At 40.3% G+C, this 25,048-nt stretch overlaps 1 protein-coding gene across 2 annotated transcripts; it reads right to left on the bottom strand.

Annotated features, from left to right (window-relative positions):
• Positions 1-1,019: 1,019 nt before the first annotated feature.
• Positions 1,020-23,859, bottom strand: dstyk (dual serine/threonine and tyrosine protein kinase). 2 transcript variants are annotated; one of them, XM_088309907.1, is made up of 14 exons: positions 23,024-23,859; positions 18,977-19,386; positions 12,379-12,885; positions 12,055-12,250; positions 9,429-9,667; positions 9,248-9,331; positions 8,993-9,169; positions 6,281-6,410; positions 4,872-5,028; positions 4,437-4,569; positions 3,463-3,576; positions 2,616-2,730; positions 2,397-2,531; positions 1,020-1,578 (listed from the first exon to the last, which is right to left on the bottom strand). In XM_088309907.1, the coding sequence occupies exons 1-14, from the start codon at positions 23,250-23,252 to the stop codon at positions 1,391-1,393; spliced, it is 2,814 nt and encodes a 937-aa protein (XP_088166033.1). In that variant the 5' UTR covers positions 23,253-23,859; the 3' UTR covers positions 1,020-1,390. The 2 variants fall into 2 exon arrangements, with proteins under 2 accessions (XP_088166033.1, XP_088166034.1); XM_088309908.1 differs by lacking the exon at positions 2,397-2,531.
• Positions 23,860-25,048: the final 1,189 nt, after the last annotated feature.

The raw sequence follows: 25,048 nt of genomic DNA, 5'->3' as shown, positions 1-25,048 counted from the left end.
ACATTTTCTTTTTTTTTTTTAAAGAAAATCATCTTCCAGTTGAGGTGAGAAGTAATTATGTGAAAAATAAGGACATTTTAAAGGATGTAAATTAGTATTCAGTATTACATATTAAAGTGTCATTTTAAGAGGTACGGACAGGAAACGTGTAAAAGCTTTAAATATCTTTTATAACAACTGTAATGAATAAACGATACAAGTGGACTAGCATGCAAAAAAACCCCCCAAAAAATTCATTTTCAATTAGCAACCAATTAATTAATTAATTAACCTTTGCTTTGGCCAATCAAAAGCTCGGACATGACTGACATTACGTGAACCTGACATCCCAGCATTTCTCGCTAGTGATGATGGATTACTATTAACTATAGAACTAATTTTTGCATTTCTGTTTCACAGCTCGTCAATATTTCGTTTAAGACATTCAAAAACATATTCCCAAGGCATTTATGGGTGCACGTGGTCATTCTGTTTGGATTATGAGGGAGTGGTCTGAGGCTTATCTCTGCTAATTACAGATATTAATGTAAATTTTTTTGCTTGTCACAAACAAGGAATGGTAGTTCTAATTGATTCATTTGGTTCGATACACAAACCTTTTAAAAATAAAACAATAACATTTACGGTTGGCAACAATGTTAACACCTAAAAATTTAAACATGACATTTTTTTCTTCCATTTGAATGAATTGATGTGGATGTTGTGTTAGGTGACAATTTTGGTGGTATTGCAATTTTTTTTCTTGGATGGCTGTGGGTGTAACTAAACCGGCAAAACTTTAAATAGAACAAGACAGCAATCCTAATTCTCGTATTTTACCGTCTGCAGAGGGATTTCACCTTTGATCTCGAGGTCAGGTTCTCACGGATTTAGCTCAAGCGACCTCCAACCCCTGACGACGTATATCCACCTCTAGCTTACGTTTTTTTTTAACCATTTACATTACCAAATGGGAAACATCATGTGGGAGCTAAACAGAAAATGAATCCCGGGGGCAAAAAATGGCAATAACAGCAGACTTTTTGTAACAGATCCTTTTATTTAAAAAAAAGGTGTTTGTGTAGATGCAGACATTAAATACAATCTAAAATGTATCTTTTTTTTTTGTAACGGACAACATTTAAAAGTTGCATCTAGTAACATTTACTGTGAATGAGTGGCAGTTAGCATGTCAAAGTGGTGGACTTCTATACAAATAAACAATAAAACATCTTTGCAAACATCTGTATCCCCTCATAAATTACATAAATCCCACACGTGAATAAGAAGGACGACGTCATAGGTCACAAATTGTGGCCATCGAGCATCCGTTCATAAATATGAGGAAAAAAAAAATACTTTTGATGAGCATGGCCCCTGTTACGTACGCGTTAGTTAGTCGGGAGTGTTTTCAGTTCGAATCCTCTAGGCTGCTGCTTTTCTGCTCCGAGCCGTAGTTGCACAGGCGGACCATGATGCTTTGCAGGCCGGGCTCTACGATGCCGAGCAGGGGCCTCTGGGAAGGATCGCCGTTCCAGCAGGCTTCCATCAGCTGCCAGCACTCTTCGTCGAACGAGGACAAGCGTTCGGGTCGGGCGCCTGGAGGCCGCACAGGGACATGGGAGTGAGAAAAACAGGTGCTTTTCCAGAAACCTTTGAACTTTTGGGAGTGAAGTAAAATGCCCACGTGAATGAAAAAGGTGCCTAAAGATACGAATGACCTGACGACTAATATGAGACGGCAATCGTCCGATTTTTTTTGCTCTGACTTGAGAGTAGAAATTTGAGATTTGATCGCTGCATGTTGGCCTTGAACTCAACTCACTTCACAACAAGCAGCAGTTTGACAGAAATTGAACAATTCAAAACTTACATTTGCATCTGTATTACATTGTATTTGAACCAAACGGCTTTGCTGTATTGCTTAATAATGCACAACGCCGTATATGGGCGAACATAGCATCTTGTCAATGTGTTCTTTAAGCAACGGATATTTGAACACAAGCAGTGATGCAACACATGCAGACTGACAATTGAATAATCATTTTAGGCATATATTCTTTATCATTTCCAAAAACGAGTATTATTACTGCAGCTGACTGAGCAGTTATGACCGTCTTGATTTATAGCCGTAATCCCAGATGGCTAACGTGTGCACACCAGATGGAGCCACACGATCACAATGAATTAATCATGACGCGCAAACTAAATCTATTTTTTTACGATGTTACTGTATGCTTTAAAAATGTTTGCGGCTTTTTGTGGGTTGGCTTGAATGAATTAATCTATTTCATTGGGTAGAGCTGATTTATTTCCCAAGTTATGAACACGGCTCATAGAATCAATTAAAATCGTATCTCAAGGCACCGGTGTACCAAGCTACAGGATCTATCCATCTATGCATCGAGCGAGCACACCTTTTTTGACATTATTCCAGAGTTGGTCCTTGCTGGAGCATTTTTCAAAGGCTTCTGGGAGTTTAACGGAACCGGTGCACAGGTACCAGAAGAGGATCCCGAAGGCATAGACGTCAACAGAGTTGTCATACTTTCCTGTGAGGAGGCTCCATTAGCAGGACTGGCTTGTATTTTTTACACACTATGTTCAGAGATAGTGCCACGACCGAGCAACGGTACCTGTAAACAGCTCTGGGGCCATGTGAATGGGGGTTCCGACAATGCTGCCGGACATCATGGCCTCTGGTTTACAGAAGCCCAGGTCAGTGATCTTGGCACGGTTCTGCTTGTCCAGCTACAATGTGAAAGGAAGGAAGAAAGAAAGGAAGGAATAACAATAAACACAATGAGAAGCTGCAGTCTGCCACCGCTCACACACAGGCGCTCACGTCTGCAGCAAACGCAGTTACGATGCGTTTAAAAAACGTGGCGACGGGTAAAACGCATCACATCTGTCTATAAACTAGGAAATATTCAACTTTAAGAGACAATTTCAAATTTAATCACCAAATGAGCAATTGAAATGGCAATATACTTCCATATATAATTGTGAGTGAACAACATACGATGTTCACCCGGACAAAGCACAATACATCATCAAAAATCAAGTGTTCGTTTGAATGAATGAAAGTATTTGAGAGGAGAGTTTTAGAGAAAATGTTGTACATGGGAGGAATGCATGGTTAATTAGTTAATGGAAGAATAAAAATTTAAATTGTTAAAAAAATAAAATAAAATGTTAAAATGTGAATAGAATGTAGAAATAAGAAAAAGAGTGGTGACTTTTTGTGATGTGGTTCTTGATATTCTTCCAACTTCACAATGTTTTCGATAAAATAAAACAACTGCATCAGTGTGCAGTTGAATAACAAGAAAGTGAGTATGAGTCAAAATGACCACAGTCTAATCAGATGACTGTCAAATCTGACAGCTGTGTTTTAAAACAGAAAAGCAAACATCATAAAATGCAATCATCTTAAGCGGGCTTATCAATTCTCAGTGCTTAGTCGAGCCTGTTCGCACTTACCAGAACATTTTTGAGCTTTATGTCTCTGTGCAAAAGGCCCTGACTGTGCAGGAAGCGGATCCCCTCCACAACGTCCAGCGCGATCTGCAGCCTCTCCCGCAGCGACAAACCAGCCTGACATGAACAAAACAACGGAGACATAAAAGGAACGTTAGTTTTCCCAACTCCACCAATGACCATTAGACAGCCTGCAAAATAATGCATTTTTCTGTAGAAATGGCAAAGAGAGGGGGAAAAAAAAGTGGGACAAAATCGAGCTGGTAATTTTCAGACTCGTTTCTTCTGGCTTGCAGGAATTGTCACAAGTTCATATAAATAATGGTTAAAAATAAATAAATCAGTAATTCAAATCAAAGGTGAAACTAATATTTCATAGATTCAGTAACTGCATCTTGATTGTTTCTTTCACTGAATGATTATGAAATAGTTGCTATGTTGTGGATTAAATCAAACGAGTTTGCCTTTTTTAATTGACTACTGAAAGATTTTTTTTCCCCACAATATTCTACTTTGGTGAGATATATTTTTAACATCAGCGCCGTCGCCGTCATTTGAAGCAGCATTTCCCAACCATGGCTGGGTACCACTTGGTACTGCACAGAAAGATTAAACCAGAAATATTTCATTGAATCGGTTTTATTTAGAAAATCAAGTGCAGCCGCCCGTAGCTATGTACAAAAAAAAATCAAACCGCTCGTCTCGGTCGTGTGATATGCTTGTAAAAATGAGTAAGCCTCAAGGCAAGCAAAAATAATGAAATAAATATCTTTGTGGAATTTCTTCAAAAAGGGTAGAAGGCCAAATTGTGTCAGCTGTATTTCATATTCGCAGTCTTACTCCTGATGGAAGTTTATCACTACATGCACACGCACCAAACCCGTTCTGTGCAAGAGTTTGACAGGCTCAAAATACTGATTGAGAAGAAAGCAGGCATGCTGGTAAAGTTAAGTTCTGACGCAGCAGCTGTGTATCACCTTGAGGCCGGTGTAGAGGTCTCTGTGAAGCCGCTCCATGATGAGCAGCACGGCAATGCTGGAGCCTTCCCCGTACGTGTGGTCGATAACGGAACCGTGCAGGTCGACGAGCCGCTCGTGCTTGGGCAGCGACCTGAGCACAAAGCGTCCTGTGTTGTCAACGACGTGTGCGCAGTTCCGCTTGTAGCCGGTCCTGCATTCCTCCGCTTGGTGAAATCTCAAGCAAGCGTGTGCCAAGAAGACACTTGGTACAATACACAGACGTGTTCGTAGAAAAACATCAATAGCCCAAAATAGGAATTCTTTGAAACAGCAGGGTTGCAAGGGCACTGATCACATGAAATGAAGAGATGCTTTTTTTTTTTTTTTTCAAATAAATAGTTTGGACTTGAAGTTCAACAAGATGCTCGAGACCCTCTGATATTACCCACTCACCTTGTGTAGTGAAACTCCAAAGCCAGATCGTTCCAGTGTTTGTCATCCGGTGGCACGACAGACTTCAAGGCACATGGATAGCGCCCTCCCCAACTGTCGCATAAGTACACAACTCCGTACTGGCCGCGGCCAAGCTCACGGCCTATCTTTGGTTTACCTGTTAAAGGACAACTGTTGTTCGTCACAGAGAAAAATCTTACACGACTTCTATGGAGAAAAAAAAAAACTATGTTAAAGAGGAAAAAAATCAAGTCAAAAATCCTTTTGAAAATAATGTTCTATGCGAGTACACTAGTGCAGCACGCGTAGGGCTGGGCGATATGACCTCAAATCAATATCGCGAGAAATTGAGCAATTTTACCTCGATAACGATAAATGAAGCGTTTAAATCCTGTGCACGTCACTAACTAGAGTAGCTTTATCTTTAGCTATGTGCTAGGCTATCGCATCCACCTCTGAGACGTTCTCTCGTATGGTGTCGCCTCCTAATGGGCTGTTGTCACTTGTCGAACCTTGCTTCTCACTTTGAACTTTCAGCACAGCATGGTTGTGTTGTGGGTGGCGAAAAAGCTTCTGGATTTGAATCGCCAGCTACGACAGCGACGTCTGTTTTCCTTCTCGATCAGACGGGTGGAGTCACGTGACTAGAGGCGCCGAAGCGGTCTTAAAGGGGCATGAACATTGCCGCAGACAGAAAAGGCTTTTCTTTTTTTTTTTTTAAATACCGAATTTACCGACAGGGGCAAAATGATTTCGGTCATTTTAATGAATTTCGGTAACGGTAAATTTTCGGTTTATCGCCCAGCCCTACAGCACGGTATTCCGATTACTGCGTTTGATAAAATATGAATTAAGCAGCAAAATCCACCCATTTTTATCCAACTCAGGGAGCGGCCATTTTTAACGAAAACTAACTAAATAAATGAAAATCGGAAAAACATTTTCATTAAAAAAATAAAATGAACATGAATATGCTCTTAAAAAATAACTGACACTACATCATGTGTTTATAAAACTAACTAAAACTTACTATAAATATAGAGAAAATGTCCGTTGTTTTCATCTTTGTCAATTAATATCATACAGGAGCTTTCTGGGTAAATCTTTTTTCATCCTTCTAGAAGGAAGTAAAGTGAAACAAACATTTGAGAATTGTCGTTTATTTTACTTAATTACACATTACTTAGTGACCTTTTTGTCTTGCACCTGACAAATATTCCATATATTCAAAAAACTGAAACTAAAACTAAACTAAAATGCAGCATTCAAAAATAAAAAATAAAACCTGGTCTAAAACCGAATTAAAAGTAATTAAATAAAAAAAATAACTCAAATAAAATCAAATCAAGTCAAAACGAAATAAAATTAACTATAATGAAAACCCCCCAAACTATTATCACCCTGCTCACCATGCAGCAGCACATCTCGCAAGGAACGGCTTTCCAGTGACAGGCGGGCCAATCGGGGGGCGTGGTCCTTCCTCACACGCAGCCACAAGTCCTCGGTGCGCTCCAATCGCCCCGTGTGGCCTTCCTCCAGCTGCAACCAGACACACAAAACGCCGCTTGGTTAGCATTCACAAATGGTTGTTTGTAATTACAACTTTCATTCATCAACCCTTCCAGTACGTTTCTGTTTGGTGACCTGGCTGTTTGCTTCCTTCTATGAAACAAATTCATTATAACTTGATCACCATGGCCCCCCCATTTCTCACAAGCAAGTAGGATTGACCTCCTGACGTTGTCGTCGTTTGTCAAATTAATAAAAGCAGCGTTCCTCCCCAACACAAACTCACAGGGACGAATGTTATTTTTCTCAGCCGACAGCCAACGTAAACCAATGTTTGTCCAAGCATCCCTTTTCATAAATTGCCTCCTACAGGTTTGTGTTCTCATCCGTCTTGCGGCACACCCTCAAAGCTTGGCATGAGAGTGGCCTGAAGGCCAAGTTCACACCGGCAATGCTTTGCAGAAGTGTTTGCACAACTTGAATGGCAAATCTTAAATCGATTTAATCATTCTTTCAAGTTCATTTGGCACACTTTCACATCATCTATTGAAATAACCTTTATTCAAGTGATGAGACGTACACAGGAGAGCCAAAGACCTAACAAATATGACACAAGGCTGGCACTCACACATAAACACGACAATTGGAGATTTGAACACATACACAATTAATTACACACAAACAAGATTGCAGGATGCCAAGCCTTGGGAGAATCCGTGGGACCAGATGGGAATCAACCTTGGGACGAGTCTGCCCTTGGACTTGGACCCGTGAGATGGGAGGGAGCGAGGAAGAACGATTTCAACTGACATGACCTCTGAGGGAGAAATATGTCGACGTGAAAATCATATACATGTGAGGGCTGCATTTTAGAAAGCGAGATTTTCTTGACTGCCTCCATCTCGGATGCGGGTCCTTGCGATGATAAGAAAAGCAGCCCAGATATCTGACTGGAACTATTTGTGAACTTCAGAGAATTGAAGAAATTAACGGAACAAAACTTGGATCAGTTGTTGAGTCAGTCAAGCGCAAATGTTGCAGGTCGCTGAAGCACGGCACTTTACTGTGATTTACTACACCTCCATGATAGCATGCGGCAAATGACATACCTCAGCTCCTCCCTAGTCATGTCAGTGACATTAAAACAATATCAGTTTGCTTTTTCATTTTGACTTGGCTGCAGTCCCCTTGATAACACTCGGGGGGAAAATGGGAAAACTGTTCATTTGTCAAACAAGGGTACAAAAATCATAAACCACACGATTTCTCGTGATAACTCATTCACTCCCATTGACGGCTAAATACGTCAATGGGAGTAAATGACGTTTTCTGGTCGTGAATGAGCAAGAGAATTTTTGTACAAACTGTTTTGTTATGCCATTGAAGAGGTAAATGCAGATTTTCAAACCATCCATTCAAGCCTGGGGGGAGCACTTCACAAACAGGGATATTTTAGTTTTGGAATTTTAATTATAGTTAGTTTTGAGTTTTTGTTTTTTTTTTAAATGTAGTTAGTTTTAATTCGTTTTCAGCATGGCTTTGTTCGTTTCTATTTGTTTTAGTTTATTCAAAAACTAGGTTGCCTTGTTGGCAAAGTTGACATCCTCTAAAGTGGATTTGTGGATTGAAATCATGTTGAGAAGTATTAAACTCAGTTTACATTGTTTAAATTTTTTCCACACATTTAACAAAGCACTTTTTACCATTTATCATGTTTTTTCAATTTTAGTTTTCGGCATTTTGTCCGTAACTAAATCAACCTTGTTCACATATCATGACATACTGAAACGTACAGGGATGCTGTACAGCTGCTGCTTTATCAGCTTCAAGGATCTTCAAAATCGGACTCGGCGTGAAACGGCTCAATCAGCAGAGAAGTGGCGTCAGGCCTCCGTGACATCGTTAGTCCATGACATGAGGCGCTCAATGGTGGGACTATACTATGAAGGCATGTGATTTTGTGAATGCTCAAAAGTGAAAATCTGACACGCTTTCTGATCATAATAGAAGGGCTTGAGACAATTAAGCCTGTCATCATCATTCCTAGATTCATCGTGGAGCTTCATGTCTTTAGGAAGAGATTGAAGTGCAGTTGATTTGGTGCCATTGATTAATAAATGATGTGGTTTTCATACCATTTAATAGTATCACTAATTTAGATCAGATTTTTTTTTTCAATTCAATTAAAGATTTCTGTGGTTAATGGAATATTAAAAAAAATAGACGATATCGAGAGTTTTGGACATCTCAACCTGAATTTTTTTTGGTTTCCTTGGTTTCAGTTGATGCATTTTTTTTGCACACTTTTGTTGCTTTGATAGCTTAATTTGCTTCCTGTCCATACATGACAATTATTAACAGATAGAGAGGGAAGGTGAGAGAGGGCGAGCTCGTTTTAAGCAGCATTTTAGTTTTTAGGGAGGACCTTGTGAACTTGAATGGATGAAGAAAATGAAACCGATATATATAAAAAAAAACAAAAACATTTTGGTACTTTGTACAATTAAAATCATCTATTTGAGATTTGTTTTCCCAGAGCGCTAGTTGTAAATATTAGTGATTTGCTATATTTGAGGTAAACATACGAACAAAGGAAACATGAACATGTTAACCTGACGCAGGGATGCGGCGAAAGCCTCATGGGAGCTGTTGAGACGGGTTCTGAACTGGGAGCAGATGCTTCGGGCCAGTTTGGCGGCGCTGAGACTTTCAATGGCATCCTGGGCCACTTTGCGCTTCCATTCGTGCGAGATGGCAGGGGGGTTCACAAACGTTATCCTGTGGATGATCTGGGAGAGGCAAACAATCACCTTGGAGGTTCCGATAGCCATGCGATTAGGAATGTGCCGCATTCCTGAATGATTTACCTGTTTGATTTGCTCCCAGACGAGTCGCGTGACGGAGGATCCTGAATGGAAGGTGACCTCGACGTGGTAGGCAGCGTTTAACAACTGCGGCAGATGCACAGAGCAAGTTAACAATGAGAAGAACTCACACTTAAAGTTAGTTGCAATCCGTCACAGATTTCGTTTACTAAGGTCTGCGCACCTGTTTGAGATGATTGGAGGTTATGTTGTGTACGGACGAGTCGATGTGGGACTTCTCCAGACTGCTGAGACATCGCTCCAGTGTTCCAACAAAACTTTCTCTCAAGTAGTCCACAGAGCTGATGAGCTTGTTGGCCACGGCCTGATTCAGACGCAACACGATCAACTCCTGGATCTGGTGGATGCAAGACTTGATCTCCTTTGACGTAACCGGCTCGCCATTGGTTGTTTCTATTATGTCTGCAGTCAAACGAAAAACAGCACACGGAATTAGCAATTATATTCACTCGGTCTTTCATTTAGAATTTAGAGAATTTGACCAGGAGACTCCCAAATTCATTTGCCATTCATCCCTAACCAAGTAGCCATGGACGCCCATTTCACTGTCGACTGACAGAAACATGCCTAGCCTGTCTTGCGTGTGTAACACGATACGACACTACTTTGCGCCGCTCGTCTCGTGCGTGTTCACCGTGTTTGCATTCGGGAGGGAATGACTTCACTCAGTTTCAAGCCGACAAGAGGAGGAGCACTCGTCCTCCCTGCAAAAGAATTTTACACATCACCATCTGGTGACCGACGTTTGGTTGTGTTGGCAGCTAAATGCTATCATGGTTGACATTTAAAAAGTTGGAAGCAATTTAATCCACGCAAAAGATATGAAAATAAATAGGTTAAAGTGCCTGCTACACATCCGAGGGTCAGTCCAGTGGATTTTTCACCCCCTTAAACATTCAGCTCTATTTAACTTGTAAGAACAATATGTATGCATTTAATCAGTTCATCGGTTTGTCCTTCAAAGATTTATTTAGGTAAATTTTTTATTTGTGTGTATTACGCTAAACACATTTAATTGACAAATTATTTAAGCTTTTTTTTTCTTGAAGCGTTGTAGCTATTTTTTTATATCCAAAACTGTCCTTTTTTTTCTTTTTACTTTTCATGTACAGTACTTTTTGAGCACATTTTTAAACATTTCAGTCGAATTTAACCTCTAAATAAAATATTTTTGCATATAACCACCAAGAGATGTTTCTTTAGTATATTTTAGTGCAGTGTTGATGTTGAAACTGTGCAAGTCTAACAATAATATTAAATATTCTTTAATATAATATGAACCTGAAAAATTCAGAATGCAACCAGCAATGCAACCCATAACTGACTGTTAGACCACATATGTTATGCTGAAACACATCAAGACAGTATATTTTTTTTCTTTCTGAAAAAAAGGGAAAAAAAGCCAGTAATGGCAAACCCCCCACCCTCCACAAATAACCTGAGAGGATTAGGCTGCCATGTCACAACCACCCTCTTCCAGGGCAAAACATTTTTCATTCTCCAACAGTTAAACATTCAGCTACCTCCACCTGGTTAAAAAAAACTTTTAGTAAAGCAACTACGTAACGGATTGTACGTATAGCCACAATGCGTTTCGTGGGTTCATGGTGGAGAACAGCAAATGAGAGAAAATAAAAATGGAGGTCACTTGTTTTGATTTGATCAACAAGCAGCAGAATTTTAATTTAATGGATCTCATTTGTGAGAAGAGGTTACGTACAGAATACAGTATTTTTTATCCAGATTTTGAATCATGCGGCTAATACAACAGTGCGGCCTTTCTGTGGATTTTTCTTTCACTGGTAGGGGCGCTCTATAGTTCAGAAAATAAGCTAGTTTATAGCCTGGTGCGGCTTGTATATCGTTTTTACCTCAAAGAGTTGCTGCGGCTTATATGCAGGTGCCCCTTATATTCCAGGAAATACCATAACATTACAAAATACTTAACCAATGATCTGCAATTAACATTCAGAGGGGTCTGGTTTTGCTTTCATGGAAAAAAGTAATATTACCGTTTTAACCCTACTAAAGTACAACAATGCTTAAATATCAATAAATGCATTCCCAAAAACACTGAAATACAAAGTGTTTTTCAAACACACATCCAAAAGTAAAAGAGCGTTTGATTTTGCTTCCTTTGACTAATGTCTCAAAGGCAACTACATGACTGAAACATTCCTTTACGACCGAAGCGTTTTATGTTGCCGTAAAAAAAAAAAAAAAAAAAAAAAATCACACCATTCGGGGAAAAATTCATTTCCTCTTATTGCCTTGTCTGATGCATTGCGAGTTCTGTCCTGAAAGTTCCAGCCATGGTTTTGCAACGTATGAGAAACGTTTGCAAGAATGGATAAGTATTTGACCGTCCATTCATTCTTAAAATTCACATTTCTGAGCCAATGTCCCTACAAATCCCATCTCTTCAGGTAAATTTTCGCTTTGACTGACTCATTTTGGTTATGTGATCGCAACACCTCTTACACCGCTTGAGTCAGCGGATTGGAAGAAAAAAGACAATTCCATGTGACCACGAACATACAGCACTTTATCTTTAATTAGCGTCAATTGACCGTAGCTCCAAATGGGACCTAGACTCAGTCTAAATCGGGACCACGGTCCGGCAATTGAAGATTGTGGTACAAGACATTTCTCGTCACGGGCAAAAAAGTGTGAAATTATCAAAACATGGTGATATATTGGCAAACAAATGGTATTTATTGCAAGTTATTATGAGGCTGCTAACTTAAAGACAAGAGAGTCTTTTCATAAAATGGTATAAACCAACCCACCCGTAAACTCCAAGTTGGCAGCATCCTCAAGCAATTGCTCTTTCATGCTGCCAAGTGTCTCCACAATCATTTCCTTCATCTCCTCCTGTTTGCGGTTAGCAATGGCCATGAGAGAGGTGAACAATTCGCCCTCTTTCTCACGGGTGTATTCCAGCCTACGGGGGGTTATCTGCAGGTCTCGCTGCATGTCGAAGGCCTGCAGGGGGCGAGAAGGAACAAAAAGCACAAACGTTGCTTACTTTTTGGCTCATGTGCATGTTAAAGACAAGCTCTTGAAGCGCCGCCATTAATAGTCATATGTTTATAAGGCAGAACATCTCTGACCTGGTTGATGAAGAGATCCAGGCAGCGACAGTGGAGCCCGTTGAGCAAGCTGGCGGCCTCCACCTGCTGGTTTTGAAGCACCTGGCGCGTAAAAGGCACCAGCAGCCTGTGTAGTCTTTCGAAAGCTTCACCGAGCATGCTTTGCGGCTTGGCGCCCGGGGTGGGCATCTGTGTGGGGGCCCCGCAGGAGCAATTTCCTGCCGGGCCACTAAGAAAGCCGAGGGACAGCAGCTGCTTATGGACGGCGCTCTTTTCCCGCTCCTTATCTTTCTCTGCGCGGCGGCTGGGCTCCGGCGAGGCTGTGGGCATGGTGTCGGGGAGGCGGATAAAACAGATGGGAAAGGAGAGCATCTCTTTGACTTTCCAAAGCTCGGCCACCTGCTCTGTGTTTAAGGACTCCTCCTTGATGGCATACAGTATGATAGGGATCACATTTCGAGTGCAGTCTTCGAGGGCCTCCTCCATGGGCTGGACGCTAGCACAAGGTACCACCATGACCTTTGCTTCCTGATGAGGAAACAACAAGTTCACACATTTGCATTGCAACTAAAACGATAGCTGTAAAATCAAACACATTCTTCAAGCGTCCCCAAAACATTATATACTATAATCCCTCTCAACTTTGAGCTTCACTTTTCACAGCTTCAGTGTTTTGCGGGTTTTAAAAAATAAGAGATGAGTTGACTCGGAGGCTTTGTACATACAAACCCACTGGCACTCATACAAGGCGCGTGATTGGTGGTTAATAAACAAACAGCACGTTTGACCAATGTTCTGGAACTCGTTACGTTATTCAAATGTGCCGTTCAATTAGTCAGAGAAATAAATGGTTAAGGTGTTTGTTATAAAGTTTGTCTCAAAGCATCCAGCCTTAATCAACAAGGACCTTTGGCTAAAATGCACTGCGGTATTCTAGTTAAAGTGAGCCAATTTTAGGATAAAAATTCAAACTTGAATTTAGTTATTAGTCAACGCTAGCTTGTCGATCACCTCTCCCAGCCTGTAGCTTGGTATTTCTTCGTCATTTTGCCTTTTTAAAGTCATATTTCTGGTGTGCGGCATGTGTACAGCAAGTAGTAAAATGAAAATGTTGATTGTAAGTCATGCACAACTCCAATGAATGAAAATTATCCAATAATATGCTGGTCAATTTGTTTCAACCTTTTACATTTAGCAGGGTTGGTAACTGTTCTCTGTGGAGTTTGAAATTTATAATACATTTGTAAACTTTAAACTATATGGGGACTTTTTTTTTTGCCATCCGCCCCAGCGGATGACGTCATTGATCAATCAGCAAATTAAAGACAATATGGCTGACATGCTAACTATGCGCCGATCTGATCAGATCTGTGTAAAATCTACTTTTTATTTTAGGATTTTTTTTTTGTTTGTTGATTATATTCAGAAAATGTATTTTAAAGTGACATCGACCAGTCCAACAAGTGTGACTATTTAAGTCTCAATCTGATGAGAAAAGCAATGTAAAAAAAACAAACACGGAATAAACATCTGCAATTCTAAGATAAATAAAACAAAACAGAATGAAATTAATGAAAATTGCATGTCACTATGACACACCCACACCACACTCTTCCAAGAGCTGTTTTAGCTCATCGTTGTTTTATGACTCACCGTTTTGCAATAAGCAGCCATTGAAAGACAAGCCTCTAACAAAGCCGATGTAGGCAAACATGCAGCTAAAGAACAAGATTATCTCCTTTGCCAAGCAGAAAAGAGCAAAATGAGGACATTGAATGCAGATCTGGCTTTTGAAATTGTACAGAATGCTAACCATTTGGTTATTTTAATTTGATCTAAACTGGAAGATATGCATTAGCATGACTGCTCCTCATCATCACTTGGAGCTCACTACAAGGGAATTCATTCATACATCTATTTTGTAGTTCATTAATAAACTCTGCCAAACAAAAATTGATTCTCTCTATATGCATGATTGCATGTCGAAGACAAAATCTAATTTCAATTCTGTCTTACGTCCGACCTCAGTGATGCCACTGTAAATTTCTGTTGTATTTGTGGGACGGGAGCAACTAATACCGACTGTTGATTTGTGTAACCCTTGAATAAATAAATAAAAACAAGTTTGGAAGCGAGGCCATGATGGTAAAGGGGCAGACATAGCAACACAAAGGAGACAGTCAGTCCCGTCCCCAAGAAACACGAACTGAGCTGCCTTTCTGGAACAAAGATAGCCTGCGAGCATCCAGATCAATACAGCGTTTGAATCTCTTTAACTCAGTTGATTTCAACAAAGACCCTGCAAGAAAAAAAGGCACTGTGGTTGGTGTTCTTTTTTTTTCCTTTTTTTTTTTTCGGGATGAGCGAGAAAAAAAAGGGGGGTTAATTCATTTGATGCAGATGTACGCAAACATTCTGGGGCTGCCAGTGAGGAATAAAGAAAAGAGATGCCCAAGTTATATTTAATTACTGCAAAGCGGAACTTGTGTAGCCATGTAAGTGTTTTTCAAACACTATAAAGGTCGTGAGCACGCTGAAGCCTATTTCAGCTGTCTTCAGGCAGTAGGCGGGGTACACCCCGGACTTGCATCACCATCCATAGCGCTTATCCTGTACAGGGACGCGAGGGGGTGCTGGAGCCTATCAAAGTTGACAGCGGGCGAAAAGCACAACACACCCTGAACTGGTCGCCAGCCAATCACACGGCACAGGGAGAGTGTACCACTATACCAAGTGAGTCTTCTTTTTTTTTAAATTAATTTTATCTTCCAATATGACCCAGTAAGATCAATGAGTACTTTAAGAACTAATCGAATTTAACACCATGATTGTTAAAGTTGCAGGCATTTGTTAAAAAGCCGACTGTCTTGTGTGAATTCGTGGAGCGCTGAAAGGTGATGTACGTTAAAAATAAATGCAAGGACAGGTTTGGACCTTGTGTCCTTTGGGTGCCAAAATAGAGCCACACTGGGACGAGGAGGACTAGCTAATTAACAAGTGTCTCCTCGTCTGCAGGGGGCTGCGACTGTAGCAGCAGTGTGTGAATACCGCAGTGAGCAGAGAGATTCTGTGCTTTACAACACTGACCCAAACACGCTAATCTCTCGTTCATTGAGCAGAAATCTCAAGCTTGTTTAGTCCCTAAGAAGGAACATGCGCTCATTAACTGGCGCGTGAAAATCTTCCACACTTTCTTAAAAGCAAACGTCCAGGCATTTCCATCAGCAGCAGCTGACAATTTTCATCAACTTCAAATACGCAAAACTGCAAGACTATCAGATCATGATAAAGAATTAGAGATCGGAGTGAAAAAATAAGGGATCTTGTATTTAAAGCAACATGTGATTATGAACACTAATGAAAAATATTCCAGCACTGATTTTCAACTTATTTTTTCATTGTTAATCCCCGGAGGGAACAGTGAATAATGCCAATTATATCCGGCAATGTGCACCATGACACTTTTCTAGCAGTACAGCTATAAAACGTTTTTCCAAGGATTCAGTTGTCTCTATGGCAACTTTTTCATAGCAAAGGGGTTTGGGATTTTTTCTTTTTTCATTCCCCTACGCGACCTAGTCATGTGGATCGCACCAGACCAGCAGCATTACGTAAGGCAGGCAGCATTAGGCGGGTGGGCTGCCCTGAGGCAGGCACCAGCCCAGGCGTCTCAGGGTTTGACATGAGGGGTTTGGACTGACCGGATGACAAAAATGTTCCACGTCACACGTGACTGAGCACTGGCCATCCTAAAATCGATTCACCCCTGGCAGCTCATTGGGATTTTCAGCTTTTATTAGAGCAGGTTTGTTAAAACTGTGAGCAAGTAATCCAAACTTTTCCCTCATGAGAGAGAGCCAAAAGAATTGAAGCGTGTACAATATTAGTAGAACAAAAGCACACGTAATATATTCATTGTGGATGGTGGTGGACATATTCACAATCACTTAGAGTAAAACATCTTGATTAGAATGCTACTAAAATGTCACGGTTCAAATTCAAATCAAAAACATGACGGAAAATATGCCTCATAAATCAAGCAAAAAAAAAAACTAGGTCAAACCATCATTGTGCCTGACATCTCACAAGAAGTCAACTTATCTTGTGAGACTTTGGCTAAGTGATGACGTTAAGGCTTACTTCCAAAAGAGTTTCTCTTTCTTTTTGCCTGAGTGTGGTTTGTACCTTGGGACCAGCAGTGACGAGGAAATGAGTAAAATTGCAATGATGGCCACAGAGCCAGAAAAGGGAACTGGTTGCATTGTAGGAAAATGGCGAACAATAAAACTAATGCAACAATACATTGATTGTACTGACAAAATGTAGGATGAAAATAAAAAGTCTACACACCCCTGTTCAAATGTCAGGTTTCAGTGATAAAAAGATGAGACCAAGACAAATCAGTTCATAACTTTTTCCACCATTAATGCAACCTATAATTCGTATAACTCAATTGGAAAAAAAAAAAAACACTTTTAGAGAGGGTAATAAAAATAAACAAATGAGATCAAGTGTGCTCATCATCTTACGACTGGGAATGCGGCTGAGTTCAGAATTAACCAATTACATTCAAACTCATATTAATGAGAGTCAGGACAGATCCACCACGTTTGAATCTGACTGATTGAAAAAAAAAAAAAAAAAAAAGACATTTTTGGCAATTTCTGATCCATGATCTGCAGAGAGCGTCCAAAGAATTTCCAAGGCATTACATATACACGGAACACGGTGAGGTGATCATAAAGTAGAGAAATTATGGCACAACAGTGATAATACCAAGAACATGAGTTGCTTCCAAAAATAATGAAAAGACGCGTAAAAACAAATTGCTCAGATAGGATGCCGAGAGCACAATAGCAACAAGGAGGTGATTGAGATTGAGGAGAGATGTCTGTGAAGAAATGAACTGTTTCGTACACGTGACAACAAACTCCCGAAACCATATCAGCAGTGGCGGTGGCAGCATGATATTTTGGGGATTTTTTTTATCTTTATCTGGAACGTGGGCCTAATTTTGAACAGTTCCTAAGGTTCACAAAACATTCATACTTGTGCTAGAAAGCAAAAAAAAAATCAAGTCAAGAATCCTATAAGAAAAGCTAAACTTCATTTGGATTTCATCAGAGACACTTTAAATGGTGGCCGTTTTTTGCTGATGACCATTTAACACACGTATGGGCAGTTCATTTTGGAACGAGACCACATGAAAATTCGAGAAACTCCAATGCTTGCTGAGGACCAAGCCAAAATGCTACACTCAGCTTTGTTCTATTATTTAGAATCTATAGGGGAAAAAATATCTAATCTTTTTTCAATAAAAATGGTGCAAAGTACATACTTATGAAGTACACATTAAAAAAAAATTGGTCATTAAAATAACATTGTTACCCATTAAAATTTCCAACTGCCAACTCCATATTAGCCCATATATCATGACACAAATACATAAGTGGAAACAACTTTGAAAAGTATTTATTACTAACAGATTGATGTATAATAACAATGATGAGTTATAACGGTGGTCCCCAACACACAGATGAAAGAAAAATAAAACAAAATAAAATAAAAAAATCTGTACTTCCGGTGTATTTACTGTATTATTGGAGAATGAAAAATATTTTGCTTTGAAAAGCTCATATTAAACCCACAAGCCAGCAAAATGAGTAAAAAACAGACAGCGCACGCAGTCTGCTCTGCACAATATGCATTTGGCAACACATTGACCATCTTGCGTGTACCAACATCCACACTTGGGGACACAAAATAAAAGCTCAACTTTCAAAATAAAAGCAGAGTACATTTTGTGTTTTGACTTCATGGTCTCCGTGAGGGTTATAGCCTGTGGGCATGTGGCTTCCATGTCGTACTTTGCCCAGGTCTGATTTAACATGAGTTTGTGTACAACCCATAGTCAGCTATTTAAATTGATTAACAGCCAAGTGAGAAAAGACTCACCTCCGAAGCACATGGCATAATCCCTCTCCGTTTTTTGTTCATCATCGACTCATCAAGCAGTGAGTGCACATGCAATTTTCTACAGCTGTTTGCCAAGTTTTGATGCACGGGCCATGGGGCATTATTTATTTTTATAATTTATTTTCATATTTACTCAGGCTGTGACACGTCAATATTTTTTTCCCTCTATATTTGGTTTTATTACATAGAGGTAAACATATACGACAGTTAATCTTCAAATGCTGCCATCAGGGTTCATATTATACAATGCCAACAGTCTGACTCTGGGTAAGGATTAGTTCAATTATATTTATAGAGAGAAAAACATTTTGGAGCTGGAACTAATTGGAAGAGGAAGAGAATCGCAGACTGTATTATGGTTATCTTCAGGGGGTGCCACTTGACAGAAAAACAACTTGTGTGAGACATAAAACGCACCTACAAACAAAAAATCTCACTCTTGAAGCATTAAATTTTATCCGTTGTTTGCAAAGTAAAAATTCCAAACATTCCTTAAATATTGACTCACTTGAGATAAATAAGAGCTTGTGCAGACATTCATATATATTTTAAGGCCAATTCATTTGATTTGCCCTCCACCAATAATTGACAGTAAAGTGAATGTTGTCAACCCATGTAGATTCAGTTAAAAAAAAAACCCTACCTGAAGTAAAGGGTGATGCAGGGTGATCTCCAGCTCAGCGAGTCTGTGTGCTGGGTCCTCACATTCCTCGTGGATCTCCAGGTCTTCAAGGGGCACCGTATCCCAACGGCCGCGGTTTGCAGCTAACTGGTGCACCAGCTCGTACTGGCCGGGCAGAGCCAGGCTGAGTCGCGTCTGTCTCCCGTGGGTGAAACACAACTTCCGCCTCTTGCATGGGGTGCCCTGGACGCCTCCACAAGGCTCGCCGGCTTCGGGGCCAAGCGGCAGCAGTCTTTCTCCCAGCAGGCAATTGAGCAGCTGATAGCGGGCAGTGCAGTTCTGGCCCAGCACCAAGATGTATGGGGCAGCACCCACAGTGTTGCGCAGGAACTCTTCTTCGTGGCTCGGGAAAGCGATGCAGCTCAATTGCCCTGCGGAGAGAGACCAATAAACAAGGTGAATTAATCAATAATCATACCCATTCATCCATTATCCGATTCCGCTTCTCGTCACAACAGTAACGGGGGGGGGGGGGTGCTGGAGCCTAACCCAGCTGAGCTCACAATCACACCTGGGGACAATTTAGAGTGTTCAACCTACCATGCATGTTTTGGAATGTGGGCAGCTGGAATCAAACCCAGTACCTCTGAACTGTAAGCACGATGCATTATCCAGTTGTGCGAAAGCAAGCACAGTTAAATATTAACAGTCGCGCCGTGTCTTGGTTTAATTTATTCTGTGATCACATTCGTACCTTGAAATAGTTATATCTCAAATCATCTTTTCTCTGCTTTACGCAATCAGGATTTTTGGGGCTGATCACTGCGAGTTTAAATAAACTGATCACTGATTCAATCACAAGGTGGAGCAGTAGATTTATTTCAATATTTTTATTTACTGTGTAAACTGTGGAACCTCTAAGCTCAATTGTAACCTAAGAGGTTTGTAAACCAAGGAACTGTTTCCCACTGAAATGAATGGAAACACCGTCAATCCAGTCCAGCCCAAAAACTAAGTGACATTTTTCCATCAGTGGGTGGTTAAAAATAAATGTAGCAGAATATGGGGAAAAGAAAGTATAAACACAATACAATGAAGAAAAAAAGAACATATTTAGTTGGGCCACCTTGGCGCCGAACCAGGACTTCGCATCACGACACATATTCCAGAGGAGTCACAGAATTCTCATTTGAGGGATGTAGGTGAAGTGCAATGTCAGCCAAACCATCTCTGGGCTGGACTTATTTTTCATCTCTGCCTGCTGCAACACACCTGATTCAAATGGCAGGATCATTATCATGCTTCTCCAGAGCATGCTGATGAGCTGATCATTTCAACAGACAGGACAGCGCCCCTTGTGGACCGGAGCTGTACATGTCACGTTGAGAGAATATGCAAACCATGGGCCCATGCAAGTTTCCCCTTCCAGTCCTACCATCTTGTTTTGACTATGCCTTGCTACTGACAAGAAGATTGGGACCGTCCCACTTGGGCGAAGTCGACGTGTGCCAGCGAGCACAAGCAGGGAGTGACCAGCTGACCAGAAAATCGACTCACAGCCCACAAGTCCTTAAATGTTGCTAAGCATAAAAGAATGTTGGAGTATGGAATGAGAGCTGGAATAGGCAGATGGTTGGAATTTAGCTACTGTCGCCACCATGGAATAGACATGACCAAAGAAAAAATAAAAAATAAAAAATAAATAAAACCTTTCACAACAAAGATACTCAGTAAGCTCCAGTCACAATATTCATTTTTTGAAGAAAATAATAAAAATATATGCCTAATTATTGGAATAGTGTTGTATACTTGTTACTCCAACATTTGAGTTGAAATATGTTTTGCTTCATGGGTTATAACTACAGAAACGTCTTTGCTAGTTGTGTTAGCCATTGAATGCGTTTTGCGTCTTGTGTTAGCATCAAGTTAACGGATTTTCATAACATATGTGCTTTGCTTAAATACACATGTAATTCGATTTAAAAATTGTATTAAACAGTTTGAAGCACGTGTAATCAGACATTTGTTCAGATCTAAGTCATTATACAAGGCGATGAACCACGCCGACTAAGTTCCAGCGTGACTCAGCACGGTTTGAAACGGTTACACATGGGACAGACGCAAGGAGCACAAGACGACATTTTTTTTTTTTTTTTTTTGTCTCGCCTCCATTTAAACACATTACTTGAGCGTTCATTGTGATTGGTATGCATTCCTGGATCTAACGCAGCACATTAATGCTTAAAAGTGGCCCGTTTATGGCAACTTCAAGCTCCATAAACTCCACGGCACTGAAGCAAGTGGACTAAATCGTTGAACAATCGCTTGACATCATGTGATGCAATTTTATGTCAAGATATGTAAGGCCGGATGAATCTAGTGTTTTAGAAAGTGAGGACACGTGTTTGGCTGCTCCCATGAAAGGGAGCTTTATCCCATGCTTTGTGTTGAGTCTGACTCATCTAATGTTCAGCACTGTTCAATCCAAGATGAAGACACTTAGGTCGATCTTTTGGCTAAGCATGATATCAGCAAATGCTTAGTCTTTCCACACAGGTATCAACTGCGACTTTAGGCGTCGGGGAAATCATTCAGCATTTGAAAATGAACATCTTTTCAAGTCATTATCTCACAACACATCACATCGAGAGGAAATGACTAAATTAGTCACAATGGAGTTCACATGCGCAATCTAATTGACCCAAAAAAATAATAAAATCTCTTTTGTCCTCATTAGGGTCGTGGCTAAAGTGGAGCCTGTCCCAACTGACTTCGGGGAGAGGCAAGGAAGACCCTGGATTGGTGGCCAGCCAATCACAGGGCCCGTAACAACAAACAACCATTAATACTCACATTCACACATACGGACAATTTAGGGTTCAGTGAAGCTTGCATGCATGTTTTTGGAATGTATCTAAAATATCTTTTTTAATTTTGTTTTGATCTCTCTTTCGCATCCATCTGAGCCGCTTCTCCCCGGAGCCTATCCCAGCTGTCTTCAGACAGTAGGCGGGGTATACACCCCAAACTGATTGCCAGCCAATAGCAGGGCACACAAAGACGAACAACCAACCGCGTTCACAATCACACCTAAGGACATTTTAGAGTGTTCAATCAATCTATCTTACATGTTTATTTCAATATACCGATAATCACAAATTGCTGGAAATCACACATTTCACATTTGTGTTGAATGTACAATAAAATATTTTTACAAGTGTTTCATACTCTTGTTAATTAATTTAATTGGGCTTAAAAAATGGAAACATCGATTTTCCTTTTCGTAGCCCAATATCGATTGATAAAACCATATATCGATACTTTTAGTAACGCTTTTTTCCCCATAAATTTACATGACTTAAAGCATCACGTGAGATATTGCCCCTATGCAAAAGTAGCGAATCAAAACAAATGGCTTAATTTCTTAATGTAAATATTAATATTTTTACTAATGCACCTCGTTACAGCAAGCAGTTTCTACTAAATGCAGCATTGGTTCTTTTGAGAATGCCTTCCATACCAAAAGTAAAATTGGTACTGCATGAAATCCTTGATGGAATCCAAAATCAGTCAAAGTGAATTGTGAATCAAAAATCGAATCCCTTCTGTATCGAATCCATTTTGGAAATTTGAATCAGTAAACAGTCCTAGTATTGAATGCTTTTTAATGTAAAGGCTTCAATTTTCTCAAAATCTTTTTAATAACTTTAAATGCTTCTCAATGACCCACGGGAAGCCCACTGAAAAACTTGCAAGTGGCGTCACTTCTATCTCAAGGCACCACTGCATTCTGCAGCATCAGTGGCAACAGGTGGATACACAGGTTAGCTGTACCTCAGCCACCCAGGGGAAGAGCATGTAATTGTTTCTCCTGTCTGTATACATTGCTGGCATAGATAGGTGCACAAAGAGATCATTAAAATATCATATTTCAACTAAGTGATACTTTTAATAAAATAAAATGTTTAATTTCCCACCGTGGTTGGGAATCACTGGCTTATGATCAATAAGTAAGATGAATATGTGCGTATTTGCAAGGATGCTGAAGAAGACAGGATGTTGACCGACCTGCCTCCAGAGAAGCTGACTCCGAGCTCATCGCTGATGCACACGCGTTGCTGTAGTTCTGTCTGATTTCCCGGAAGAAAGCATTGGTCTCCTTGAGGTTCTTCTTGAGCAGGGCGGAGTGTTTGTTGTAGCTGCTGAATATCCGTGTGAGCTCCCGAGTTAGCGGGGTGCTTTTTTGCTGCACGTTCCCTTCCATAGCCAACTTTTGTGCTCCTAGCTTGTGCGACATCGCAGCGACAACAAGAGCTAGCTTACCGACTTCACCCGTCGTTACGTTTGCATTTTGGGTTGGAGGCCAGTGAGGTATATTTTTAAAAAGCTGTGGGGGGGTGCGGGGGGGGGTCGGGAAATGTGCTAAATATTGCGCACCCACATGGTAATCCCTGCCTGGCTTAGCGTTGTTAGCCGGTTGGCATCGCCTGTCCGCCCTCGTCTTGGCCTGGCCCGACAATCATAGCCTTTAACGTCCAGTAATCGCTTGCTGAAACAACTTGACAGCCATACAGCACAAAGATAACCCCCTCTCTGACCTCTCAGTCTCTGGATAAACACGGCTCGAGTGCGGCAGCCCCCCAAAAAACAACAACGTGGGAGTCTTCCAAGTGACGCTTTTCAGGAGAAATATTTTTCTAAAGCAACGTCGTCCCAGACGAACCAATGTACATCTTGCCGAACGGGCCGCAAAATTAAAAGTGTCTCGGGGTCGATGAGGAAGCAGACGGTGGTCTCATGTGGTGCAGGACGAGGGAGCAAGTCCTGTGGATACCCGCAAACCATCAAATCACAGCAAAACAGAAAATCCGTCAGACTGAAGTTATGGAAAGTAGAGGGCGGGTCCCGGTAGCGAAAGGCACTCTGGGAAATGTAGGCTCATGCAGTTTTTGTTTGTTTTGGGCGTTTTCACGGGTACCAAACTAAGAAAGTTGCAATACGAACGTTTCAATTGCTATTCAACATTGCAATTTAACCTTAGTGGATCATTAATATGACTTAGAGCTCAAATTGGATTGACTGAATGATTAGTTACATCCCAAATGCTTCAAATATGAATCTGTGTCTATCTGGAACTCAAATTAACCACGCAAACCATCACGTCGATTAAATATATCGTCTTCATTAACATATCCTGCTCGGGTTAACATTAAACACCCTCTCTAACTGTGCAAACTTTACTGTTCCGCCATTGTGTCAAGTTTCCATGCATCCTTTAGTTCCCTCTATGGGCATACTGACCGAATTACAAAAACACCACCTTCAACGCAATGAAATTATCAACTGTCAACATTAAAGAAATTATTACACCGTTATTATTATGTATGTTGTCATTGTAAATGAATACATAAACGTTTTATTTCAGTTGCAGTGAGTTAAATGTATGTTTTATAATTTTCAATGTTTAATTATAATTGGAAATTAAAAAAAGAAGCAAATGTGAAGTTCACCCTTAATGTATTATTTAAAATTTGAATAACACCTGTATTTTTTTAGTTGTTTAATTAGAATTAGGAGTAGTTATTTCGTTTCATTATAAATGAATCACATACATAAAGTACATTGTTTCTTTCAATTTTAATAATATAACATGTGTGCGTGTAGTGTAATTATTCAGTACTGAAAATGCCTCTTTTACTCTTCACAAGACATTCATTAATATCAAATACATGAGTATTAAGTACTGTATAGTTATCACACGTAATTACCACTATGAGCTGACACATAAGCAAACTTTTTGATTGGCGGGCCACAATGGGTTCTAAAATTTGACAGAGGGGCCGGACCAGGAGCAGATGGATGGAGTGTTTTGGTAACCTCACCTCATCGGAGAAAAAAATACATTTATTTTAAATGAAAGTGGACAAAAGCATTACAACAATATATGTCTTTGAAAAACCACAGTATTTAGAAAATGAAATATCAAAAAGGTTTATTCATTTCATTTTTTTCAAGTTCGGCGGGCCGGATTAAAACGTTTAACAGGCCACATGTGGCCCCCGGGCCGTAGTTTGCCCACGCCTGCTCGATACC

This window comes from Idiotropiscis lumnitzeri, chromosome 11 (genome assembly GCF_059441095.1).
Source record: "Idiotropiscis lumnitzeri isolate Australia: NSW breed Sydney's pygmy pipehorse chromosome 11, RoL_Ilum_1.0, whole genome shotgun sequence".
NCBI lineage: Eukaryota > Metazoa > Chordata > Actinopteri > Syngnathiformes > Syngnathidae > Idiotropiscis > Idiotropiscis lumnitzeri.
Note: the sequence above shows the minus strand (reverse complement) of the source record. Positions and strands in the feature narration are given on the sequence as shown.